Source organism: Silurus meridionalis, chromosome 5, assembly GCF_014805685.1.
Source record: "Silurus meridionalis isolate SWU-2019-XX chromosome 5, ASM1480568v1, whole genome shotgun sequence".
Classification (NCBI taxonomy): domain Eukaryota; kingdom Metazoa; phylum Chordata; class Actinopteri; order Siluriformes; family Siluridae; genus Silurus; species Silurus meridionalis.
In genome coordinates, this window is record NC_060888.1 from 23478031 (window position 1) to 23502573 (window position 24543).

The following is a 24543-nucleotide window of genomic DNA, read 5'->3' on the forward strand; positions in this document are numbered from 1 at the left end:
ATCTAACAATCCAACAATGACGATGCTCAACAGTACAAAAAAAATTCAATCAAACCACAAAATTATATATATATATATAAAAAAAAAAAAAAAAAACACAAGACAAAACGTTATATATACTTGCTTTAATGGACTGATTGAAAGTTTTCTTTTTGGGAATGTCCTTTGTCCAAAAAACCTTGCTTTTTTTTTATATACATTTACGGCATTTATCCAGAGCGACCTCCATTTATCTCATTTATACAACTGAGCAGCTATGGGGTTAAGGGCCTTGCTCAGGGGCCCAGGAGCCCAGCTTGGTGTGGCTGGGATGTAAACTCACAACCTTTAGATCCAAAGTCATATTCCTTAACCACTAAGCGGCCACCCCCCCCATTAGATCTTTTGAGAAGAAAAACAGGACATTTTGTCTGAAACGTCCTGTTTTTTTAAAAAGCTTTGTACACTACAATCAAATCAATCAATTGATTCTATCCATTTATCCAATGAACAATCAATCCATTGTTCCATCCCTCCGCCCTTCTCGGAAATTTGACCCAAGAGGTGTGCTAACAAACCTGTAATCCAAACATGACCAAAAAAATTCAGATTGAAGAAAATTAAGTTTCTGATTAACTTAATTAAGATTCTGATCAAAATTTGAAAACTTTGTTTTTTGTTTGTTTTAAACAAAATCAGCAGGTATTGAGTACAAAAAAAAAAAAAAAAAAAAAAAACGGGCCGCATCCACACTATCGTTTTAAATCGTTCTGCAAAAGTTGCTCTTCCACACTGAAACATCTGAAAACGCTCACGTCCCTGTACTGCGCATTCGCAAATCCTAAGAGCTGCGCCATTTTCACCTGCCATTTTTTTTATTACTATACAGCTCGTTGAAACGTCTAAAAACGTGTATTCGAAAATGGCATTTTCTTATTTATCCACTTTAAATAGTGCGTTCAAAAAGCTACATTTCGTTGAATGAAAAAACGCTCAGTTTTGACTGAAGGCCAAAAACGGAGAGAAAAATACGCGTTTTGAAGCGAAACCGTAACAGCGCGCACGTGACCCAAATGTAACTGACAGTGTTCTATTTAGAATAAGATCTAGATATTATTTTTTTGCCAAACCACGTTTCTTATCAGGTGCCTGCCAATCGTCAACAAGAAATGAAAACTCACCGAGCACAACAGATTAAATAAAAGTCATTTATTGTCATTAATACTTTTTTTCTACCTAGAGCAGAGAGAAATGAGGTCCAATATGCCACTTTCTTCTGTGTGGTGGTTCATTGGATACCACACTGGGGTCTGAATACAGAACACACAGACAGACCTGTGAGGAGAACAAGTGAGGGCAGGGGATTATCTGTGCTTCACTCTTCACGGCAAAGGGAAACAGGGGCAGGATCGCGGTATTATCGGGGGGGGGTTGGGCCTGGCCTTGTTCCTCTAACAACTCCTCACCTAGTAATAAAACAGGAGGCAGCTTTATGATCTCCAAACTAAAATGGAGGTACAGGGGACAGAACAACCTTCACTGATATGGAGAACAACATTGTGTGTGTGTGTGTGTGTGTGTGAGAGAGAGAGAGAGATAGGTGTAAACTGGTCAATACTGTTCTTGCCCATCTTCAACTGTACATTGAGAGTTTCTGCCACAAAAGGTAAACTGAGGTAACAAGTTATTTTCAGCTTTCTGACAGTCTGAAAGACAAGAAGAAGAAAAAAAAAATACATTCAAGAACATATTCAAGATGGACAAATGAATCAAAACAGATCTGAAACCCTGTACTTTTAGATCGGACATTATCAGAGTGTAAAATCCTTTGGAAGACATTGGAAGGCAGAACAGAGCATAAAAATAATGAATACACACCCAGAGTCCCAGATTTAACCTACAATCTGTTAATAAAACACTGCTACTTACGTCATTATTTTATTTAGAGAATATAAAAATATGTACAAGTTTATCATCTGTATTTGTACCAGGGGTGTAACGGTACACGTATTCGTACCGAACCGTTTCTATTAACCGTTTACTATACAATGATCTCTAGCGATATGGATTCTTCAGCGTTTGCTTTTAGAATTTCTCTTCAAACTAAAAAATCCTGACAATTCCGCATATCTAGGGAATAAATGAATAAAGATAAGAAATTGAGACATTTGTTAAAGTATGCTGAAATAAGTATAACGGTTAAGTAGATCATATCTTTAGAAAATTTAATACTAAATGTCACTCACACACACACACACAGACCCCTGTATTACCCAAATAGCGTCTAACAAATGTAAACGATTAAATGACGATTAAATTTTATTAAACCAATTTAATTTGTGCCAATTTAATTGATTACTTAATTTAATCAATATAATAAAAAAAAGTGTATTGCATTAATTTGATTCATTACATTTTCTTTTTATAAATATATATCATTTAAACTGAACAGGCATTTTATTTTAAATTGCTTAAAAAATGTAAACACAAAAATGTCAATAAAAAAATAAACTGTGTTAATAATAATAATAAAAAAAACGACAAGCAATTTTATGTTTTGCATAACATATAACATACTATAACAAAAATGAACCGAACCTTGAAGCCGATATCCGTACCGGCACGTGAATTTTGTGTAAAGTTACACCCTTAATATTGACTCGAATAAACCTGTAGTGAGATTTGGTTCGAGTGCAAAACAAAGAAGCAAACACTGAACGCCAAATGTGTCTGGGACGATCGAATACACACACACACACACACACACACACACACACACACACACACACACACACGCGGTTACACACCTGTTCACCGTGCCGCATTAGATCCTTCTGATCCTACAGTGTTATTCGCATTGGTAAGAGACTGTTCCTTCAGCACTGGGTCTAAAGAGGAAACAGAACATTCGCTTTAGCCTCCCCAGGCTTCATGTCATTTTCTCTGGCTTTATACAGTTGTCCGTCCTTCACAGTAACACAGATCTATAAATCTGAATGCACATACAGAACACAGGTAGAGAGTAAACTGTCTAAAGTTGAAATTCTGCTGTGAAACATAGTACAAACACAGATAAAGATCGATTCAGGACTATATTTTATATACAGATACACATATGAGAATTAACCAAAATCCCAATCAAGAACACGCCTTCATTATTGGTAATGTTATAGTTATACATTGGGTTGACGTGAAAATTTTCCCCGCATACTACAGCTGCTAACACGTCCCATGTTGCTCTCTTTTTATGAATGAACAGGTCGAGATGGACTGAGAAAATCTGCACAGCAACACTGAACTGACCAATCAATGTCGTTAGAAGGTTGGACGTAACAATACACTGGGAACTTTGTGTATGCATCTGTTGCTTGGAGCGGTCGAAACTAATTGGGTTTCTGTCTGCGTATTTTTTTTAAACATTTCAACACCAGCCTTTCCATTGGAGGCATAAAAAATAGCTGCTCACTGCGCTAAAATAAATCGGACTACCACATCTACTAAATAATGTATTTATTTACTGTATAAGATTTCAAACAAAAAGGCCACAATGTGCTATAAAATGAATAAAACTGTTCTGTGAATCAATGACGTGGTGGTGTGACACGGCCCCACATGAAGCAGGATTCCCTTCGTAGTTGACTGTTTTTTTTTACATGCTGTCCTACAGAGCACAACATCTGGCCAATTACACATTAGTATTTATTAAGACATTATACATCTTAGTTTGTGTCCGTTTAATTTAATGGAGTTGAATTTAATGACGTGGAATGTCTGCTAAACAGCTTCATTAGCAATTATGTTTCTATACTATATGGACAAAAGTTGGACACCTCATCATAAGATTTGCGTGTGCCTTTTGTATATTCCATTTAACATTGAGTCCCCATTTGCTGGTATGATAGACTGCACACTTCTGGGAAAATGTTCTACAGTATGATCATGGAGATTTGTGCTAAATTCAGCCAGAAGGGAATTGGTAAAGGCAGGTGCTGATGTAGGTGAGGTGAGGAGCCCTGTGGTGCAGTCAGCGTTCACATTCATCCCGAAGGTGTTCAGTAGGGCTGAGAGCAGAGCTCTATATCGGGTCACTTAAGATCTTCCACTCAGACGCATGTAAAGCAAATCTTCATGGAGCCGCCTTTGTGAACACTGGCATCATCATGCTGGAACAGGTTTGGGTCTCACATAAATGTGATAACAAAAAGACCCACAATTATTTGCCTCAAGCTTTGTGGTAACAGGGTGGGGAAGAAGCACATATGGCTGAAAACAAACAAACAAAAAAAATCAGGTGTCCCAATACTTTTGTCTATAGAGTTTGTAAACCGTTGACATTCCTTTATTTCCTCTTTACGTTTAACATGACAAACAAATGCAGCTTATGTCACAAAGAAAATCCTGAAGAATCTCCTGTGGCTGAAAACCTACAGAATCCATCCATACATGTGGAGTTAACTTCTACTTAGAGAATTTCACCATATACTTTCTTTCGGCTTCTCCCATTAGGGGTCGCCACAGCGGATCATCTGAATCCATGATCCACATGTTCGATTTGGCACGTTTTTACGCTGGATGCCCTTCCTAACGCAACCCTCCCCATTTATGTGGGCTTGGGACCGGCACTAAGAGTGCACTGGCTTGTGCAACCCTAATGGCTGGGGTTGGTTCCCTGCCCGGGGATCAAACCTGGGCCGTGGCGGTGAGTGCGCCGCATCCTAACCACTAGACCACCAGGGAACTAGAGAATTTTATTATAGCAATGATTATACACCTTTTCGAGATAATAAAAAAATAAATAAAATGCACCATTCTATCTTTATTATGCCATGCATGTGTCAGGTTGATGATGCATGTGATCAAATGATGTTTATAGCCCAAGGGAATAAGCACAATGTGCGCTACTGCGCTTCCTTTCTGAACCCGTTTTTACTCACGTCCTCATGTATCTGTACTATCGGTAAAAGGCCAAAGTTCAACAAGGTGTTGGAAGTAACTTCATCGAGGTGTTCAGGGGCCAGTGATGCAAAAGATTACTGCAGGAAGAACTTGGATTTGGATGCAAATAAAGATCCTTTACACAAACACACACTTCTGTTAATAACCTACAAAAGGTAATGGTAATAAAAGAAAGCTCACAGAAGTAGGGGTGCTCCATGGCTTCAGTGGCGGTGAGTCTTTGCTGGTGGTCGTAGCGCAGTAGTTTATCCAGCAGGTCCAGAGCCTCAGGACTCACCAGGTGCTGATTCTCCACCTGAACAAACTGCTCCCAGCACTTCCTCGTCTGCCTGTAGCACAGACACAACGAGAAGAACTAAACATCGATGTCCATCGAGTCCGTAGGGAAATATATTAGACAAAAAAAATAGTTTATTGTGCATGAATACTACAGGTACAAAACAATAAAATGCAGTTTAACATCTACCAGAAGTACAGAAAACACACAAAGACACTATTGTATTCACAGTTTTATATTCATCTGCTTGTTCTTACGCATTTTCATAGTAGCCGCACACACAGTAAGACGTCTTTTAAAAAAATTACTCTAAATAATTAGAAAAACATTTTTCACACGATTGTCAACTTTTCCACAAAAAAAAAAAAAACTATTCCTTAAATTAAATCCTTTTCTATTTAATTGGGTTCAACTTTCTTTAAATAATGCAAAAGTCAAAATAATGCAGAAATCAGAAACCTTTCTAATTACGAATGTGCTGCCAAACTGATGGATATACTTTTCACCCAGGCATGAATCAGTGTCTCTGACTCTCTACAGTCTGACCCTGAGGCAATAACACACAGGTCTAAGCTCAGTGATGCAGCGCCTCCTGCTGGTACTCACTGGCCAAGCAGGTCCTTAAAGCGTGGGTCCAGCTCGATGTGGTATTTGCGCAGGTAGCCGAAGAGCTCGTCGGTTCCGAGGACTTTAGCGATGCGCACCAACTACAGACAGGGCACAATGTGTTCACACAAAGCGGATGGAATAGTTATTATTACAATCACAAGGAAAAGTATTGGCACAGTTAAGAGTCTGATAAAAGGTGCTATAAATAAATATGAATAGACACAGTGAAAGTCAAGACGTTTTGTTCATTTCAAACTATTTACTTTGAGCAGCAATGAGAACAAGAACTTCCTGAACAGAAGACTAAATCTATACCCAAACAAAAATACGACGTGAGAAACCTCAAAGTAAATCGTGTGTACGGGGTGGTCTCAAAAAGTTTTGAGAACGGCTCTGTTTGCAAGAAACTTTATCTACGTTTACACACTATCGCCTTCAAAATAGTCCTCTTTCACAGCAATACGGCGCTCCCAGCGATCCCACAACTTCTGGAAAATTGATTGGAAATCTTATTTTCAAAGCGTGTCAAGCACCTTCTGAGAGTCGTGCTGGATCTTTGAAATGTATCTTCATCTTCGGGAAGAAGGGCGAAGTTCGCAAATCTGGAGAGTAGAGTGGGTGCAGAAGAGAGACGATGTTTCCGGCAAAAGACTCACATGTAAGGAGAACTCCGTGATGGGGTGCGCACGTGGTCAGAAAAGCAGACATGGTAATGCACGTGGTCAGTACAGTACCAGATGCACAGCTCCTGATGCACACAGGACAATGGACACACTGCTTTATGAAGGTCGGTGCTCCCTGCGACTGCACGTGCAGCCTTGTGCTGCCATCTGTTGGCGTGTTACAAAACTAGTCTCAAAATACCACCTCGTCTGCCTTTACCTGGTCGTAGTTGTCCTGGCCATGGAAGAACGGTTCCTTCCTGAAAATCATACTAGCCAGCATGCAGCCCAAACTCCACATGTCCAGACTGTAGTCATACATCTGTAGAAACACAAAAATGGCCAAAAATGAATAAGTTCCTCACAGCAATACAGACCAGACCAATCTAAAAATGTCTTAATATTTATAATTGTGTTCACAATGTTGAATCCGAAATGTTTCATCATGACAAGAACATGGTGGATGCCATCACCTTCACATGAAAGAGCGGATATGATGAATTGTTATCGGGTTCGCGAGGATTTGTTGTTTAAACATCGATCCCTTTTCGAGTGCAATTTTATTTTTGCAGTATGCATTTAATTTTGGTTTCAGATTTGTAAAAGGAATAAAGCATTTTAATGATTCTGTAGATAACGCGTTTTTGGCAGCATTTTTTGTCTGCTTGCTTGTTACCGGATTAAATCCGGAAAGCGCATTTCAAAAACACGCAATCGAACGAAGGTGGCAACTATCCCATTCTAAAGCACAAGACTGCTTTATAAAATACAAAATAACATTTGGTAGTCATGATTAATAATCAACTATGACGTGTTTATATAAAAAAAAATAATAATAATGGCTTACCTGATAATCCACAAGTAGCTCAGGACCCTTGAAGTAGCGTGATGCCACTCGGACGTTGTACTCCTGCGTAGGGTGATAGAACTCAGCCAGACCCCAATCTATCAGCCTCAGCTACACAAACACACACGAATCAGTTAACATCACACTGCCACCTCGTGGCTGACCCATGGCATGACATTAGATTAATTAACTGCTTTCTGATGGGAAATTGTTAGGATTACATTTAGAGGTCAACCAATAGTGGATGTTTTTCTAAAAACAAAAAAAGAATAATGTATGAAATATGAATATATTTATGATATTAATAAATATTGAGGAAAATAAAAGATGCAACAGTGGCACACTAAAGCTGCGCTAACCAATCTCCAGGAACGTGACTAAAATGAGATGTGATCATTCAAGAAGATTCAAGTAGAAAAGTCCTAGGAGGAGACGGTCCTTCCTGTCTTACGCTTAGTTTAGCTGGCATACCAACAGCCCATCCACGCATAGCTATAAATAAACATGATGTAAACATCTAGGCATGAAGGAGTAGGAGAGTTTGAATATATCCCACAGACGATGAGGTTCATGTTTGACTAGACGTTCCCAGTGAGCACAGAAAACAGCTTACTCTATAAAAGCAGTAATGAGAGTGGAAAAAGAGGAGCTTTCCAAAAAGAGTTTTGGATTTGGGATATAGGGGACTGAGAGCTGAAAAATAAGCACATACAAACTAAATAATGTTCAGTACGTTAAAATATCAGTTTTACAACGGGATTAAAAATTAACTAAATCTTACTTAACTGGCCGAGCTGTTAGTAATTTAGTCTCTTAATTACGCCTCTTAGAACAAATGTCACTCAAACTTCCATCATGTTTACATACACTACATGAACAAAAAGTGTTGGGACACCTGATTTTTCCGGTGTGTTTCCCGCCAAATTGTTACAACATTGGAAAGATGAGTGGCATTGAATTGTCCCTTTGCTTAAATAAGGGGACCCAAACCTGTTCATGACAATTCCCCTCTGCTCCATGAAGATATCCATGGGTTGGAGTGAAAGATCTTGATTGGCCTGCTATAGAGCTCTGACCTCAATCCTATTGAACCCCTTAGTAATGAACTGGAACGCCGCCAGCACCCCAGGCCTCCTCACCTCACCTACATCAGTACCTCACTTTACTAACTCTCTATTAGCTTGTGGCTGAATGAGCACAAATCTCCAAAAACACACTCCAAAACATCTTCCCAAAAGAGTGAAGGTTCTTATAACAGCAAATGGGGACCTAATGTGGAATGGGGTGTTCAAAAACACATACAAATCACCACAGACTTTTGCAGACAAAAACAAACATTATATAAATGTGTCTGGTTCGATTTGATTATTAATTGAAGCCTAATTGGAGTACTGACCGCTCCACTGACAGAAGATCTAAGATAATGTTGGACCCCAAAATATAATACCTTATATTTATAGATAATGCAGGGATGTGATTTCCACCACTGTAACCAAATATTTGTAGAGAGAAAAAAATAACTCTAGATATAGCTTCATTCTATTTTACTGCAAATTCTATTATTTCAATCTTTTTATATTCCTTGATTCAATGCTCATCCTTTAATTTTTGTAACATTTTTATCCTTCTTTGTATCACGATCTAGTCACGATAAGCATTTCACTGCATGCTGTACTGTTATGTATGTGACATAACATTAGAATTTGCATCAATCTTTTTACTCCTTTCTGTGTACTGTTTATTTATATTCGTATTCATTGATTTATAATTATTTATTCATACCCATCATAGACCATAGCCTTACCAACCTGTACATATGTAAATTTTTACACCGCTACCAATGCACTTCTGGTTAGATGCTAACTGGATCTCGCTGCATTGTACTCTAACATGTGCAACGACCATAAAGTTGAATCCAATCTAATCTTTTCAGAGCAAATGTGAGGGGGAAAAAAAAGTTTAGAACGAACCTTCCTCAGCTGATGATCGATCATGACGTTGTGGGGCTTGACGTCACGGTGCATGATGCCCATACTGTGGCAGTAGTTCAAGGCCTACACATGCACATCAAACACACATCACACACAAGTAAAGACACTAGTGGAGAAAATCGAGATAGCTGTAGCTCGTATTCTTACCTTTAGTAGTTCATACATGTAATAACGGATATCGAAATCTGTTAGCTTCTGGTAGAGTTCCTGAACAGACACAAAGGATTGTATTATGACTCCAAATGTCGAATCTAATTTACAACTGATCCAAAAGGGATCAAGAGATACACTAAGGACAAAAGTGTGTAGACACCTGAACTTTAGATTAGTTGTGCTTATTGACCATCCTATATTTCTGCTTATAATAACCTCCATTCTTCTGGGAAGATGTTCCTCTAGATTTGGGAGTGTGCGTTTGGAGATTTGTGCTCATTCAGCTACAAGGGTGTTAGTAAAGTCAGATACTGATGTAGGCGAGGAGGCCTGGGGTGCAGTCATTTTAACAGGATTGAGGTCATAGCTCTAAAGCAAGCCAGATCTTCCACTCAAACCCATGCAAACTAGATCTTAGAGCTGGAATTTGTCATGGTTTGGGTCTCCTAGTTCAAATAATGAAAAAATGTCATGCTGCTGCTCTGATCTCCATAAGCCGAATCAAAAATGTAGAGGATTCTTCCCAGAAGAGTGGTGGTTATTACAACAGCAAAAATAGACACTTAACGTGGAATTGGATGTTCGAAAAGCGCATAATCTTATGGTTGGGTGTCCACAAGCTTTAGTCCATACAGTGTATCACTCTCAGGCACATATGTACAGATATCTCTAAAACATATCAAAGAAAAAGTTTGCTATTCTGTTGTCATAAAAGTAAAAATCCATAATTTTTTTCCCCCTTAAAAGCATCTTCATCCACCCAAAATCTAAATTTCTTCACTTCTCCAGAAAAGAACCAGTAAAAATCCAGAATGGCGAGCTGGACCCGATCCATCATGACCTCGAACCCTTAACCCACACAATGCTGTAAAAGACAAAACAAAACACAGGTGGGTCTACCTTGAAATCCGTGTTATTGATGCACTCGAAGACAAGAGCAGGTGTACGAGACTGCAGCGAAAGACACAAGGGGGAAAAAAAAAGTATTTTTACAACTTGAGCATGGATACACATTATTAGACGATAGCTAAAGCACAAGAGCTGAAGAACCATCATATGAACCTGGAAGCAGGAAGATTTCTGAAAAGGGTGTGAACACTGAAGTGCTGAGTTTACTCTAATTAATTAGTCAATCAATTAATCATAACGTGAATATTAAACTTCCTTCATTCACAAACAGCTAACAAATCGTGTCCGAGTTGCTGCCGTACCACGGGGTCCTTTACGGTGTCCACTAGCCGGATGATGTTGGTTCCTCCTCTCAGGTTTTCCAGGATTTTGATTTCCCGCTTGATCTTTTTCTTCTTGACAGGCTGCAAGCAAAATATCAGGATAATGAAAACAAGAACATGCTAACACGAACATACACCCCTGTCTGAGATCAGCTTTAGACCTGCAGAAGTCTCATAATATAAAAATATATATATATATATATAATATGAAGTGAGTCCAGCTTTAAAATAGAGATTTTTTTCTTCCTTATTTAGTGCTCCAGCATCCTATAGTCTGTTAGTAAACACACTTGCTCAAAAGGTAAAGGTGATCAGTGTAGTCAGAAAAACAGTGTTTGTTTTTATGCCATGCCAGCATCCGTGCCTTTTCCATGGAAGGATCAAGGTGTGTACACATTACGGTATTTTATCAGTTCTGGCAGAGTTCAGTAGTTATACCGAGTCCTTTGGTTTAATTTTTCCCTAAGTATTCAAGTATTTTCTTTGGCGATACATTTTCCTACATATCTACTTTCTAAATAAAAAAAAGCTGTCTTTTGTTTTTATCTAAACAACTCAGTCTGGAGGAGTTTGAAAACGGCCAGTCTGATCTATTTTGTAAACATCCTGACCCTCATAACGATAAATTTGGAGAACATGCTGTCTGTGTTAAATCACCTTCAGGATCTTCACCACCACTTTTTCGCTGTTGTTGACATTAATGGCCTCGAACACCTCGCTGTATTTCCCCCGGCCCAACTTCCGCACCAGCTGGTAGTTTTCCTGATTACTGCCAGAGAGAAAACCGAGAAGGTTACACAGTAAGAGAAACTGTTACGTTTACCTTCTAGGGGGAACGGCAGGTTAGCCAAAATCGTTCTTCCATGACAATGAAACTCTTGGTTCTACCGATGCACAAGATAGACAGACAGACAGATTTCTTTGTCATCGCACACGGCACAATGAAATTAAGTTTTAATCCTTATGGTGCATATAAATAAAAAACCATAAAGTATTACAAATATAAATATAAGCAACCCGTAAAATATTAAGGTATCGCACATTCAAAGTCTTTATACAGATTGTGAATACCTTAACATTTAAAATGTACGATACCTTAATATAATATAGGCTCAGTCTCTCACTGATGTTGACTTAATTCAGGAAATAAGACAATCTAAAATAATGAAATTGGAAGGAAATAATGGGTCAAATGTCACAAGCAAGACGTCTTGTTGTTTCACATCGGTCTGAAAAAATGTCACCCTTTTTTTTTTCTTTTACATTATAAATAATCCAAATCCCCCTTTTCTGCCGGTTGGTTTTGTATTGATATTTTAGTATTAGTGAACAAGCAGCAGCACAGTGAATGCACTCATCCATCAGATTCCCATTGATCGCATCTGTTCAATCAGCCTGCTTGATCCAAGTTGGACGGCATGGCCTGTTAATGAGCATTTCAGTACAATGTACAAATGCAGATGCCCACCCCGAGACCTCAAAGAGCGACAGAACAAAAGGGAGCTTCAGTTTCTCCAAAAGTTTCATACTCACCTCCAGTTTGGCACGTGAGCTTCGTAGTCCCAGTATTCTCTGCTCTTCAGGGTGTTCACATCAGCGTAGACCCGGGCTGTGCTGCCGGCCACTGGGCCAGGCATGGTGGCCGAAAGAGGCGGTTATGTGTAAGAGCAGATGTCCACAAAGCTCTGGAGATCTCAGCTCAGGGTTTTCATCGCTTCTTCAGACTCCCCCGAGTGTGTGTACGTGTGTGTTTGTGTTTTTGGGTCTTAAAATAATATGCCTTAAACTAAACCAAGATGCAATCACTGCTTCACACTTCCCCTGGAGATAGATTTAATGGGGATTTTGTCCCAGGCTGAGATCCAGCTGCAGAAAAAGGGAGGAGTGGTAATTATATTAAAAAATAAACGAGGGTGATATTGGAGGAAAGAAAAAGGTCCAGATTTTGTCCAAATTCAATTCAGAATCTTCTTTATAAAAGGCACCATAGAAAGCAGACAAAGTCTTTAACACACCCTCGAAAGCTTATTTAACTAATACGAATGTACAGAGATATAAAGATAATCGCCTGGCTTGACTTTCTACTCAATCAACTCCATTAAGCGTTACTCACACCACCGAAGAAGAAACCCAACCGCCTTTGCTTTCGTACCGCACCACCGAAGAAGAAACCGCTCGGGGTTTTTCCATTAAAGAAACGCAAAGTTCAATTTTTTTCGATTTCTTTGGCAGTTTAATTGAGCTGAATTACATCGTCGTTTTGTTCGGTGACCTAATTTTAGGTCTTTGTGCGTGTATAATGTTTTACATTCGCTTTGCAGCTTGTATACGTTGCCTGGCTAATGGCTAACAGGCTAACCGCGAAAGACGACAACCGCAACACAGCCGGAGTAACGAAGTTGGCTCGCGCAGAACAAGTCCCCCGATTCGGAATAACTGAACCAATCCATCGGCTGAAAAAGGAAGGGAAATGGGGGTGCAACAGAAATCGGAGGCGCTCGCTAGTCTATTGACTCACCATATATGAAATAAAATCGCTTCCCAAAATAAAGTTCAAAGAAACATGATTGCAGCAAACTTCCGAGATCCCGCCCCGGGCTCCGTCCTGTACAGATATTTTGGAGGGATTTGTTAAGAACGCCCCCCCGACCGGCCTGTACCATACAGCTACGGTATAAATGGGAACGTCGGGAAACGGATTGCAATAGAGCGACCCGGCAGTAGACTGAACTGAAGACCCGGAAATGGTCGAAAGAGGTTACCATGGCGACCAATTATTTCTCATTAGGATATCAGGGTTTATGGAGAGCGGATGTTTTTGGTCAGAATTGTAAAATATATGTTTGATATTTAAATAAATAATAATAAAAACAGGAAAGCTTTTTACTTCAAAGAACACCATGACCCGAATAAGGAGAATTGAATAGCTCCAAATATCAATCTGTTGTGGTCAAATCTCTGAGGTTTGTGCACTGGAGATTCTCCTTATTTATATAGAATTACATTTCTGATAAACACTAAAGATGTGCTAAGTGAGTAGACTCAAAAATGGGTGTATTATATAAAAAATGTACTTTAATGATGTATTCATTAAGGAGTGTACATATTTATACAATCAGACTTTTTTTGTTTTTTACATTTATGACATTTGGCAGATGCCCTCATCCAGAGTGACTTACATTTTTACATCGACTAACCCTTTTATTATGTTCAATATGATATTTATCTTTATCACCACATTATCTGTGTAAAGCTGCTTTGAGACACGATCATTGTTAAAAGCACAATACAAATAAAAATTAATTGAATTGAAAAAAAAAAAGTATTATTGAGTAACATGTTAAATATGAGTAACTGAGTAACATGTTAAATATGTCCCCTTGTTAAATAGTAAATATTTCCCCTAATAATATGTTGAATCTGTCCCTGAATAATATGTTTAATATGTCCCCTTGTTATATGGTAAATCTGTCCCCTTGTTATATGTTTAATATGTCCCCTTGTTATATGTTTAATATGTCCCCTTGTTATATGTTTAATATGTCCCCTTGTTATATGGTAAATCTGTCCCCTTGTAATATGTTTAATATGTCCCCTTGTTATATGTTTAATATGTCCCCTTGTAATATGGTAAATCTGTCCCGTAGTAATATGTTGAATATGTCCCCTTGTTATATGTTGAATTTGTCCCTGAGTAATATGTTGAATCTGTCTCTGACTAATATGTTGAATATGTCCCCTTATATGTTAAATCTGTCCCCTATAATACGTTGAATCTGTCCCTGAGTAATATGTTGAATATGTCCCCTTGTTATATGTTGAATCTGTCCCCTTGTTATATGTTTAATATGTCCCCTTGTAATATGTTTAATATGTCCCCTTGTTATATGTTTAATATGTCCCCTTGTAATATGTTTAATATGTCCCCTTGTTATATGTTTAATATGTCCCCTTGTTGTAACTTGAACCCCTCCTAACATGTCGGACGCTGGACGTGTCACGTGTGATGTTCCGTGGTTTTTTTCATTGTCCTTAGCAACCGCAGTGTTTACCTTCGCAGCCATGACGGAGAGCAGCGAACAAGTGGAGTTAAGGTAATACATTTATCAAGACAACAATTTATACACTTAAATAATCCTAAAAAGTTCTTATTAGGGTTTATATATATATATATATATATATATATATATATATATATATATATATATATATATATATATATATATATAATGTATTTCCTCACGTTACGGATTTCTTGAATCTGATTAATCAAAACACGTTCATTAAATTTCTATAACAGAGATTTCCGGTTTATATGGTCGCCCTTGTTTATACTGCATCATCTTTTCATTACGAACATTCACTTACAGAAACCGGTATCTCCTTATCATTTAATACTATAGGGCTGCTGAAAACACATCATCGGCAAGATTCACAGCCATTCTAATGGTTTCCACTACAAACAGCAATACAAGCCATCAGCTGTTACACATAAAACCATTACAGGATAGATAGATAGATAGATAGATAGATAGATAGATAGATAGATAGATAGATAGATAGATAGATAGATAGATAGATAGATAGATAGATAGATAGATAGATAGATAGACAGACAGACAGACAGACAGACAGACAGACAGACAGACAGTGAGTGTCCACTAATGGTTTCTAATGGTGTCCAGGAGATATGAGTTGCCAAAGGTTCTTAGTCATATCCACTGGCTGTAACATACCTCCAACAGAAGATATCTAATTACCTGTAGAGACCCAGTTTCCTTCTCTCTCTCTCTCTCTCTCTCTCTCTCTCTCTCTCTCTCTCTCTCTCTATATATATATATATATATATATATATATATATATAAATAATTTGATTGTAACCATTAAAACCATTACAAATCCTATGACCCTTTTTGTCAGCAGGTGATAAACAGCAATAACACAAAATGTGTTAAAGAAAAATCGTATCATCTTTGATATTATTCTGTAAGAAGACTTTTACATTTTGAAAATAAGTTAAATAAGTTTTAGGTGTTAACAGTCAAAAAAAAAAAAGGCTGTCATGCTGTTAAAAAAACAACCCAAATTCTTCTTGGAAAAAGTTATTGGAAAAAGTATGACAAAGGACAGAAGCTGCAGAGCAACCCGAGTCCTCCTGCGTCTTACCGCAAACTCCATACTTCCTCCCATTTCTGTATCTAAATGTCTCAAAATCTCTGCTGTTTTGTTTCACCACTAGACGCTCAAACTCACTTCTTGAGCTGGAGAACGAGATGTTTGAGAGCTTCCTGAGTCGGCTGGATTCTCTCAAACTGGACTCCCAGCCTGCGTACCAGATGGAGACAGGAGCGGTGAATGCGCTATTATGGCTCATGATGTAAAGGTTAAGGATAATAATGTAATTTCTTCCAAAATACAAAAGCTGACGCACATTCGTTTTGCAGGTAAATCATGAAACGAAACCCGAAAGCAGCGAAACATCTCAGGAGCTACCAAACGTCCTGAAGGTGGAACTGAAGTATTACATTGCAGTGTGCGAGCTGGAGAAGATGAGGAAAGAGCAGCACAGCACACGTTCAGCACCAGTATATAACGCCAAATATTATAAGGTTAGCGTTTAATCAGTGAATCGTTTTTGCGTGACTTGGTCAAAAATTCATGAAACCAAGTCAAGTCAAAAAGCTTTTATTGTCACTCCAATCATATAAAGCTGACTCAGTACACAGTGAATTGAGAAATGTTTCTCCAGAACCCCAGTGCTATATAACCAACATAGAGCCACATCACACAACATAGAGCTCCATAACAGAACACAGAGCTAAGGACTGGAGTAAGGGGTCCTCGCCACATAAAAGTGCATCACCTGCAACGAGTGCAGACAGTGCAAGACGAAAAACAGTGCAAACAAACAATACAAACAGTGCGGGACAGATACACAAAATAGCACTGACCAGTAAACCTACTGTATATGTTATGCAGCACAATTTGCATAAAAGAGAACTGTAAAGAAAACGTGCACTTTTATTTGTGCTTGTACTGTAACCCTGTATTAAGCATGTATTACATGAGTCCTCAGGTTTATAGCTTTAAATCATTACGACTGATAGGAGATTTTGAGGGATAGACAGACAAAATGCAAACATTAATAAGATACAGTGTATACAGATTTGGGATTTCTGAACATAATTGAAGCATCTCTGGATATATGACAATATGTGAAAGATACAGATTGCAATTTAATACAGTACAGTTAAGAGGAGAATTTTCAGCATCATGCTACACTGGGAATATTACTGAAGATGTTCTGTTGGATTTATCAGGAATGGGGAATAAAAGGCAAAATAAATTCAAATGTGAATATTGGAGACCACTCTGTACAGCTGAGGATGGTTCAGCATGAACAGTCTGAAGATCCATGAAGTTACTGAGCAACTCAAGAACTATGAGAATGATTTGTAGTGTATATATAGTGAGGAAAATAAGTATTTGAACACCCTCCTATTTTGCAAGTTCTCCCACTTAGAAATCATGGAGGGGTCTGAAATTGTCATCGTAGGTGCATGTCCACTGTGAGAGACATAATCTAAAAAAAAAAAATCCAGAAATCACAATATATGATTTTTAAACTATTTATTGGTATGATACAGCTGCAAATAAGTATTTGAACACCTGTCTATCAGCTAGAATTCTGACCCTCAAAGACCTGCCTTTAAAATGTCCACCTCCACTACATTTATTATCCTAAATTAGATGCACCTGTTTGAGGTCGTTAGCCCAACAGTTAACCCTATTGAACACCCTTGTGGCTGATGGAGCACAAATCTCCACAATCACACTCCAAAAATGTAGTAAAACATTTTTCCAGAAGAGTGGAGGGAATTATAAGAGCCAATTGGGACTAAATGTGGAATGCGATGCTCAAAAAGCGCATACTATACGTATGTCCAGGTGTACGAAAACTTTTGGCAATATAGTGTATGTCAAATGGGAGCGTCCGAAGGCTTTTGTAGAAATGTAATTCATCCCAAAGTCCTTGTTTTCAAATGAAAAAATAACATTCCTGTGAGAAAAATACGGCACAATTCTGTCTTGTGTCTTGGCACAACAAAAGTAATAACCGCTTCTCTTCCTGTCAGTCTTCTATAGAGGACTCTGAAAGGCGGCTGGCAGAGATCAAGAGAGAGAGACATGACTTTGAAGAGTTTGTTGCTGAAGCACAACAGACAACACTGGGCCAGTCGCAGAGGGCACAGAAGGTAATCCAGTACATCGAGCGTGACATAAAAACTAAGGTAAGCTGAAAGAGGCCTGTGCAGGCATGAGCTAATAATGAGTTGTACTTATCGGGTATGAAATAAATAATCAGTCTGTGCTTGGAACCACATTAAGATGTTTAGGACACACTTTGATTTACTATATTATGTAAAAGTGGACAAAAGAATCGGCATGTAGCTGAATGCTGTAAAATAATGAGGCAGCCATATTGAATATTAGAGCAAGCGTCAGTTACTGCATTTCATTGGCCCTGTATTTGTACTCTGTCTATGTCAATATGAGGTGGTATCAAAACATTTCGAGACTAATGGTGCTAACTGGCACTATTCTGACCACGTGTGTTACCACGTCTGCGATTTTGCTATGAAAACGTTTGACATGATACACGTCTGACATACGGCGATGCTGCGACGAGTCGTTCGGGGTGTTTTGAGTGACACGTGCGCTTCAAGAGCAGAAGAACATCACTGGAAGATCAGGAAAACCTCCAAAAAAGCTCAACCACCGAAAATGTCGAAACCATTCGGCTACTTGCGCATGCTGATCGTCGGAGAACAATCCACACGATCTCACTTCCGCACCCACCCTACTCACCTGATTTGGCTCTTGTGGACTTTGTCCTCTTTCCAAAGATCCAGCTTAAAGGCAGCAGTTTTTACACCATTATGGAGATCCAGCTCGAATCGCAGAAGGCGCTTGGCACGCTTTGAAAAGAAGCTTTCCAGGATATATTCCAGAAATGACAGGAACGCTGTGGAAGGGGACTGTTTTGAAGGTGATTGTGTGTAAATGTAGATAAATAAAGTACTTTCTTGTATACAGAGCTAGCCTCGAAACTTTTTGACACCACCTCATAAAATCTCATCTAAACAAATTTTTCCACGACGTGCCAAAATCTCCAAGCAGAATTTAAGCATAAATGATATAACACATAAAAATTTTGCGTTTTTTTAAATGATCATAACTCGGATTCAGGTTTGACTGGCACTAAATTCCTTGCTGTTTGCTCGCACAGAAAGCTCTGACAGAGAGGATGCGTAGAAGAAACAGATTTCTGCAGATGCAAACCATGAAGCAGCGGCAGCACTCGGTGAATCAGAAGGAACAGATGCAAGAGACGGTATGCCCGATCAACTTGGAACACCTGAAGCAAAAAAACACACAGTCCGAGGAGCTTCTGCAAAAATCCCAAGAGCAAGTGCAATATCAAAGAGCGCTGCTTCGAAAGAATCAGCAAGGCCTGAACGCTTACCAGGTACAGATCCAGAACACATGCTCCAAGCTTTTATATTAATCGATGTCATTTTCTTTAAAAAAAAACAAACATTCTCTGTCGTTTGGTTTATCAGATTTTGCTACACCAACCGTTGTCTTGTAGAACCCTGTGGCCTGCACGTTTTCTTCGTTTCTTGCACACTTGATTCGGCTAATCAGCTCTGAGATGAAGCAGGAAAAAAACATTAATATGTGCAGTGCAGCACACACAGAAAAATCAAGGTACAGGAATGTGCCCTTTTTTTTCACACTCCAGCTGTACCTCTGAACATTGGCACATTTTTGTATCTTCTCGTTCTACTTCTAAGAGAACATTTATGCACCTCTTGTAATAGAAATGCACGTTTGTGTGGTTTAAAAATTTGTTTTTGGACAAATCCGTTCAGCAGAACATCAATTTAATAGATAATTATCAGGATGTAATTGAAACTATACCAGGACACAAAGGTACATTTCTATCACTAGGGGTGGAAAATGTTCTTTTAGAGATACAAACAAGAAGTACCAAAATTCAGAGGTACATTGCTGTACCCTACTAGGGTACAGCTGGTGCGACAAAGCATTTGTCCTCTATTAGGTACATTCCTTTACCTAGATTTTTCTGAGTGCAGGATCTCCAGGTCCAGAGTTGGATATTAGAGCAGTGCAAAAAAAAAAAAAATTGGTATAGGATCAGGAGGGGTTTCATTTATTGCTTTCTATCCATGCATAGTTTTTTTTATGTTGCAGAACATCCATGAATGAAGGAAGGAAATTATTTTCTGTTTTCACATACAATATAGCAGCCATAAACAACCTTCTTCCATTTTGATGTAAAGTAGGCAAAATAACCCATAATAACAGTTAAGCACAGAGTTCTTCCTCCTAAAGACTTACTCACTGTTACAAAGGCGCTGCTACTGGAGACTCATTCTACAAATGTTATACAAACTTCTCTTCTGGTGTCACTGTGAATGTTGCTATGTTACTATAGAAACAAGAACGTATTAGAACAAGAAATGCATTTACACTTGCGTAACATTTGTTGCAGCAGCACTCTGTATGAGTGAGTAAGTCTTCAGGATTGGGAACTTTGTGCTTAACCAGTAAATTTCTCAAACTGTGAACTACTAAACCCTTTAATGGACACAAATACACGTAACCACGTTTCTCGGTTGCAGGAGCGGCTCAAGAAGGAAATGCAGAAGTCGGAATTACTGAGCAAAAAAATCACCTCACACGAAGAAAAACTGTCGAAGATCAGAGAGCAACAGCAGAAGGCCGAGAAGGTCAGGATGCACTTATATACTATTAAACCTTAAACCTAAGTACAGCCCTTGTTTAGCTGTCTATGTGCATGCATCACTGTCATCTTTTTTCCTTTTTTTTTTTTTTACTTGCTTTTACAAAAGCTTTATATTAATCTTTTTTTTTATTTTATTTTTTATATATAATTTCAAAATCAAAAAGACTATACACTATATAACTAAAAAATATGTAGACACTTGACCATCAGTTATATAAATGCAAAAGGTTCTCTCCGATGCTCTATAAGTGCGCAACTGGTCCCATACACTCTCAGGGAACAATGAATGCATGTTTCTAGACTTATCTCTGTTCAGGTTCCAAATGTGGTATTTAAACAACTTTTCTAAATAAATTCCTTCTGAAATTCAGTCCCTCTGGATGACAGTGTCTGCCAAAAGGCATAAATAAATTGGGGAGGTGGAAGCTCAGTGGTTAAGGCTCTGCATTACTGATCAGAAGGTTGGGGTTCAAGCCCTCGTATTGCCAAGCTGACACTCTTGGACCCTTGAGCAAGGCCTGTAATCCTCTAATATCCAGGAACCTGTATCATAGCTGACCCTGGGTTATAACCGCAGCGTCCTAGCATCACTATGATATCCAAAGAAAAGAGTTTCACTGTGCTGTAAAGCACATGCGACAAATAAATGCACTTCTGCTGTTCTTCTTAACTATAAAAGTAATCATAACCTGGAGTTGGTCCTCACCTCCTCTATACTGTGAAAAGCTTTCCATTTCTATTCTGTGGGAATTGGTGTCCATTCAGTCAAAAGAGTACGTGTGTGTGCTTTGAAATGTGATTCATCACTCCAAAGAAGATTCTTTGACTGCTTTAGAGTTCATGGGCAATGTGTTTTACAGCATCCAGTCAAAGCTTGGCATGTTGATGTTCATGGATGTTCTGTCCAGAGGCATTTGAGAACTTTGGGAATTTATTAATATGGAGGGTTGTTTACATGTTTTAGCATACCCCGATTAGGTTTAACATTATGACCACCTGCCTAATATTGCGTTGGTCCCAGTTTCGCTGCCAAAACAGTCCTGACCCATTAAGTATTAACAGCATTAACTTCAGCAATTTGAGCTACAGAAGCTCGTCTGTTGGATCGGACCACACGGATCAGACTTCGCTCCCCACGTGCATCAATGATCCTCGGCCGCTTATGAACCTGTCGCCGGTTCACCACTATTCCTTCCTTGGAGCACTAGATACATAGATACTAAGCACTGCAGACCTGGAACATCCCACAAGAGCTGCAGTTTTGGAGATGCTCTTACCCAGTCGTCCAGACATCACAATGTGGTCGTCAAAACTCACTCAAATGATTACGCTCGCCCATTTTTCCTGCTTGTAACACGCCAACTTTGAGGACAAAATGTTCACTTGCTGCCTAATAAATCCTACATTTAGTGTTATTCACTTCACTGCTAATAATGTTATGCCTGATCAGTGTATATTTGGATTAATGATACATTTTATTTTAAATTTTTTTGGAGACTGTAAACTTTCAACCAATATAAAAAAAAGAGTTCTTAAATGACCTGTACCAGTCATTAACATACATCTAAATCATATAAAACATTTTTAAATATTTAACTGTGGCACATGAGTCTTGAGATGCTGTCAAGACTCATGTGCAACAGTTGAATATTTAAAAATGTTTTATATGATTTAGATGTATGTTAATGACTGGTACAGGATTTGAAGGTTAAAATCCAAGCAATACTCACTGATTTAAATCAATGTCAGATATTGAATCGTTCATTTATCTTTCGGTAAGCACTTTATCCTGGTCATTGTCACAGGGATTAACTGGGGTTTGTTGCAGGACATCATGCACACAATAACTTCATTACCTACACACGATATCACCGCCAGGCAAATCAGTGCAGCCGATCTTCAAGTTTCTGGGAGGAAACTGGAGAACCTATCATGATTTCATCATTACATACTCTACTTGTTTTTGGTTTTTTTTGTATGGATGTATGGATAAATAATTTCTTTCCACAGTAAATATGTTCTTAGATAAACATCTCTTTGTATGTCCCGTATGCAGGAGCGAGCTCAAGCTGAGGTGCTGAACAAGAAGCTGAAAACCCGGTTGGCCAATTTCCGTGTCCCTGATGTCATGAAATACATTGAGGCCAAGACCACAAACGATCGGCTCAGGCAGACTGTCAAGACCTTGGAGCGCAAGGAGAGGATTGCTCAAGTGAGCCTAAACAAACGCATACATCGTCCATAATGAAATTCTGAGCTGTAAAGATTTAACCCTGATGGACCTACAAAGCATATTTTTTTTACCATCTAACAATCAATTTCTCAGCCTTTTAACTCAAAAAGTATAATTATTTTTTAATAGTACGTTTGTTTTGTGTTTGGACATTTACTTTTTTTTTGGGTGGCCTTAAGTAAAGTCAGGTACTGGTGTAGGTGAGGTGAGGAGGACTGGGGTACAGTCAGTGTTTCAAATCATCCCAAATGTGTTCAATAGGGTTGTTGAGGTCTGTAGCAGGCCACTTAAGATCGTTCACTCCAAACCTTGTAAACCAGTTTTGGGTCTCGTAACTCAAATAAAGGGAAAATTTAATGCCACTGCATTAAATATCTCCTATACAATTGTGTGCCTCCAACTTTGTGGTAACAGCTTGGGAACAAAGCACATATGGCTGAAAATGCCATGTTTACCAATATATTTGTCCATATAGCGAAGGTAAGGAGTCTCCAGAGTCAGAACTTTTTTACAGAGGTAAAGCTGTAGTTTTCTTATACTGTTTGTCTTCAGGATGGAATCCTATGTTCCAGTGACATAAAAAAGATGTTGCATAACTTCATGACAGAGAATAATATAGTTATTGTTTGTCTACAATATGCAGATGGCATCAAAGACCAAGAAAACCAGCACAGAGGATCATCAGGCTGCCGAAAGCGCGATGACCACTGATCAACCGAAATGGACTTGTACACCATCCTGCAGGGGTGCGAGCTACTTTTAAAATGCCCAAATCAAAATCATCTACCTACGAGATTCTAAGTAATTATATATATATATATATATATATATATATATATATATATATATATATATATATATATATATATATATATATATATACACACACACACACACACAAACACTGAGTAAAGTTTATATATACACTGATCGACATGACATGACATTATGTGTCAGAACACCTGTTAGTGTTTAGCAAAATAACATTTTGTCCTCAAAGTCGATGTGTTAGAACAGAAAAAATGGGGGAGCGTAATAATTTGAGAGAGTTTGACGAGGGCCGAATTGTGACGTCTAGACGACTGGGTCAGAGCATCTCCAAAACTGCAGCTCTTGAGATGTTCCTGGTCTGAAGTGCTCAGTATCTATCAAAAGTGCTCCAAGGAAGGAATAGTGTTAAACCAGTGACAGGGTCATGGGCGGCCGAGGCTCATTGATGAACGTGGCGAGCGAAGTCTGATCCGTGTGGTCCGATCTAACAGATGAACCCTGTAGCCGAAACTGCTGAAGAAGTTAATGGTGTTAATGCTCAATCGATTAGGACTGTTTTGTCAGCAAAAGGGGGACGAACACAATATTAGGCAGGAGGTCAAAGTTATATCTGATCAGTGTATGTTGGCGTACTTTGCAGAACTGCACAAACCTTTATGGCACAATACAATTCAATAAATGTATGGTGACTACCTTACTCTGATGACTTGCATTAAATGGTACAGTAAAGGACAGTAGCCTCGAGCAGACTTTCAAATGATCATCAGTTATGGTGGAAACATATTTGTACTTATTCTTCATTTGACCCGCGTGCTAGAAAATATCAGACTTTTTTTCCCCCAGTTGAACGCGATGGCTGTATTGGGTACCCTTGCCCTGACGCTATCAAACAAGGATCGACTGAAGCGTCTATAAAAATCCAAAGCACCCACTTTATTAATGAGAAAGTTTATTAGTTAGTGCTGTGTATATTAAATGCTACATACAGATATTTAGCA

General features: G+C 38.6%; 2 protein-coding genes across 2 annotated transcripts; one reads left to right on the forward strand and one right to left on the reverse strand.

Moving 5' to 3' along the window:
• Window positions 1–1173: 1173 nt before the first annotated feature.
• csnk2a2b (casein kinase 2, alpha prime polypeptide b) lies at window positions 1174–13366 on the reverse strand. The gene is made up of 13 exons (XM_046849391.1): window positions 13225–13366; window positions 12240–12572; window positions 11364–11475; window positions 10686–10787; window positions 10375–10425; window positions 9469–9528; window positions 9301–9384; window positions 7331–7441; window positions 6704–6805; window positions 5819–5919; window positions 5116–5264; window positions 2787–2867; window positions 1174–1685 (listed from the first exon to the last, which is right to left on the reverse strand). Exons 2-12 carry the CDS (start codon window positions 12341–12343, stop codon window positions 2791–2793), a joined length of 1053 nt encoding a protein of 350 aa, XP_046705347.1. The 5' UTR covers window positions 12344–12572; window positions 13225–13366; the 3' UTR covers window positions 1174–1685; window positions 2787–2790.
• Window positions 13367–13537: 171 nt separating this feature from the next.
• Window positions 13538–23599, forward strand: ccdc113 (coiled-coil domain containing 113). Its single transcript, XM_046849390.1, has 9 exons — window positions 13538–13669; window positions 14743–14800; window positions 15946–16057; window positions 16151–16315; window positions 17843–17998; window positions 18997–19236; window positions 20417–20524; window positions 22598–22753; window positions 23418–23599. Exons 2-9 carry the CDS (start codon window positions 14769–14771, stop codon window positions 23535–23537), a joined length of 1089 nt encoding a protein of 362 aa, XP_046705346.1. The 5' UTR covers window positions 13538–13669; window positions 14743–14768; the 3' UTR covers window positions 23538–23599.
• Window positions 23600–24543: the final 944 nt, after the last annotated feature.

Bases quoted from the DNA above. Each gene is read 5' to 3' on its own strand.
- ccdc113 (XM_046849390.1), top strand. From the start codon at position 14,769: ATGACGGAGAGCAGCGAACAAGTGGAGTTAAG. The intron at 19,237-20,416 runs GTACAGATCCAG...TCTCGGTTGCAG, and splicing joins AAGGCCTGAACGCTTACCAG to GAGCGGCTCAAGAAGGAAAT. The intron at 22,754-23,417 runs GTGAGCCTAAAC...TACAATATGCAG, and splicing joins GCAAGGAGAGGATTGCTCAA to ATGGCATCAAAGACCAAGAA.
- csnk2a2b (XM_046849391.1), bottom strand. From the start codon at position 12,343: ATGCCTGGCCCAGTGGCCGGCAGCACAGCCCGGGTCTACGCTGATGTG. The intron at 6,806-7,330 runs GTAAGCCATTAT...GTGTTTCTACAG, and splicing joins AGCTACTTGTGGATTATCAG to ATGTATGACTACAGTCTGGA. The intron at 5,920-6,703 runs GTAAAGGCAGAC...CCCTGTCTGTAG, and splicing joins GCCAGGACAACTACGACCAG to TTGGTGCGCATCGCTAAAGT.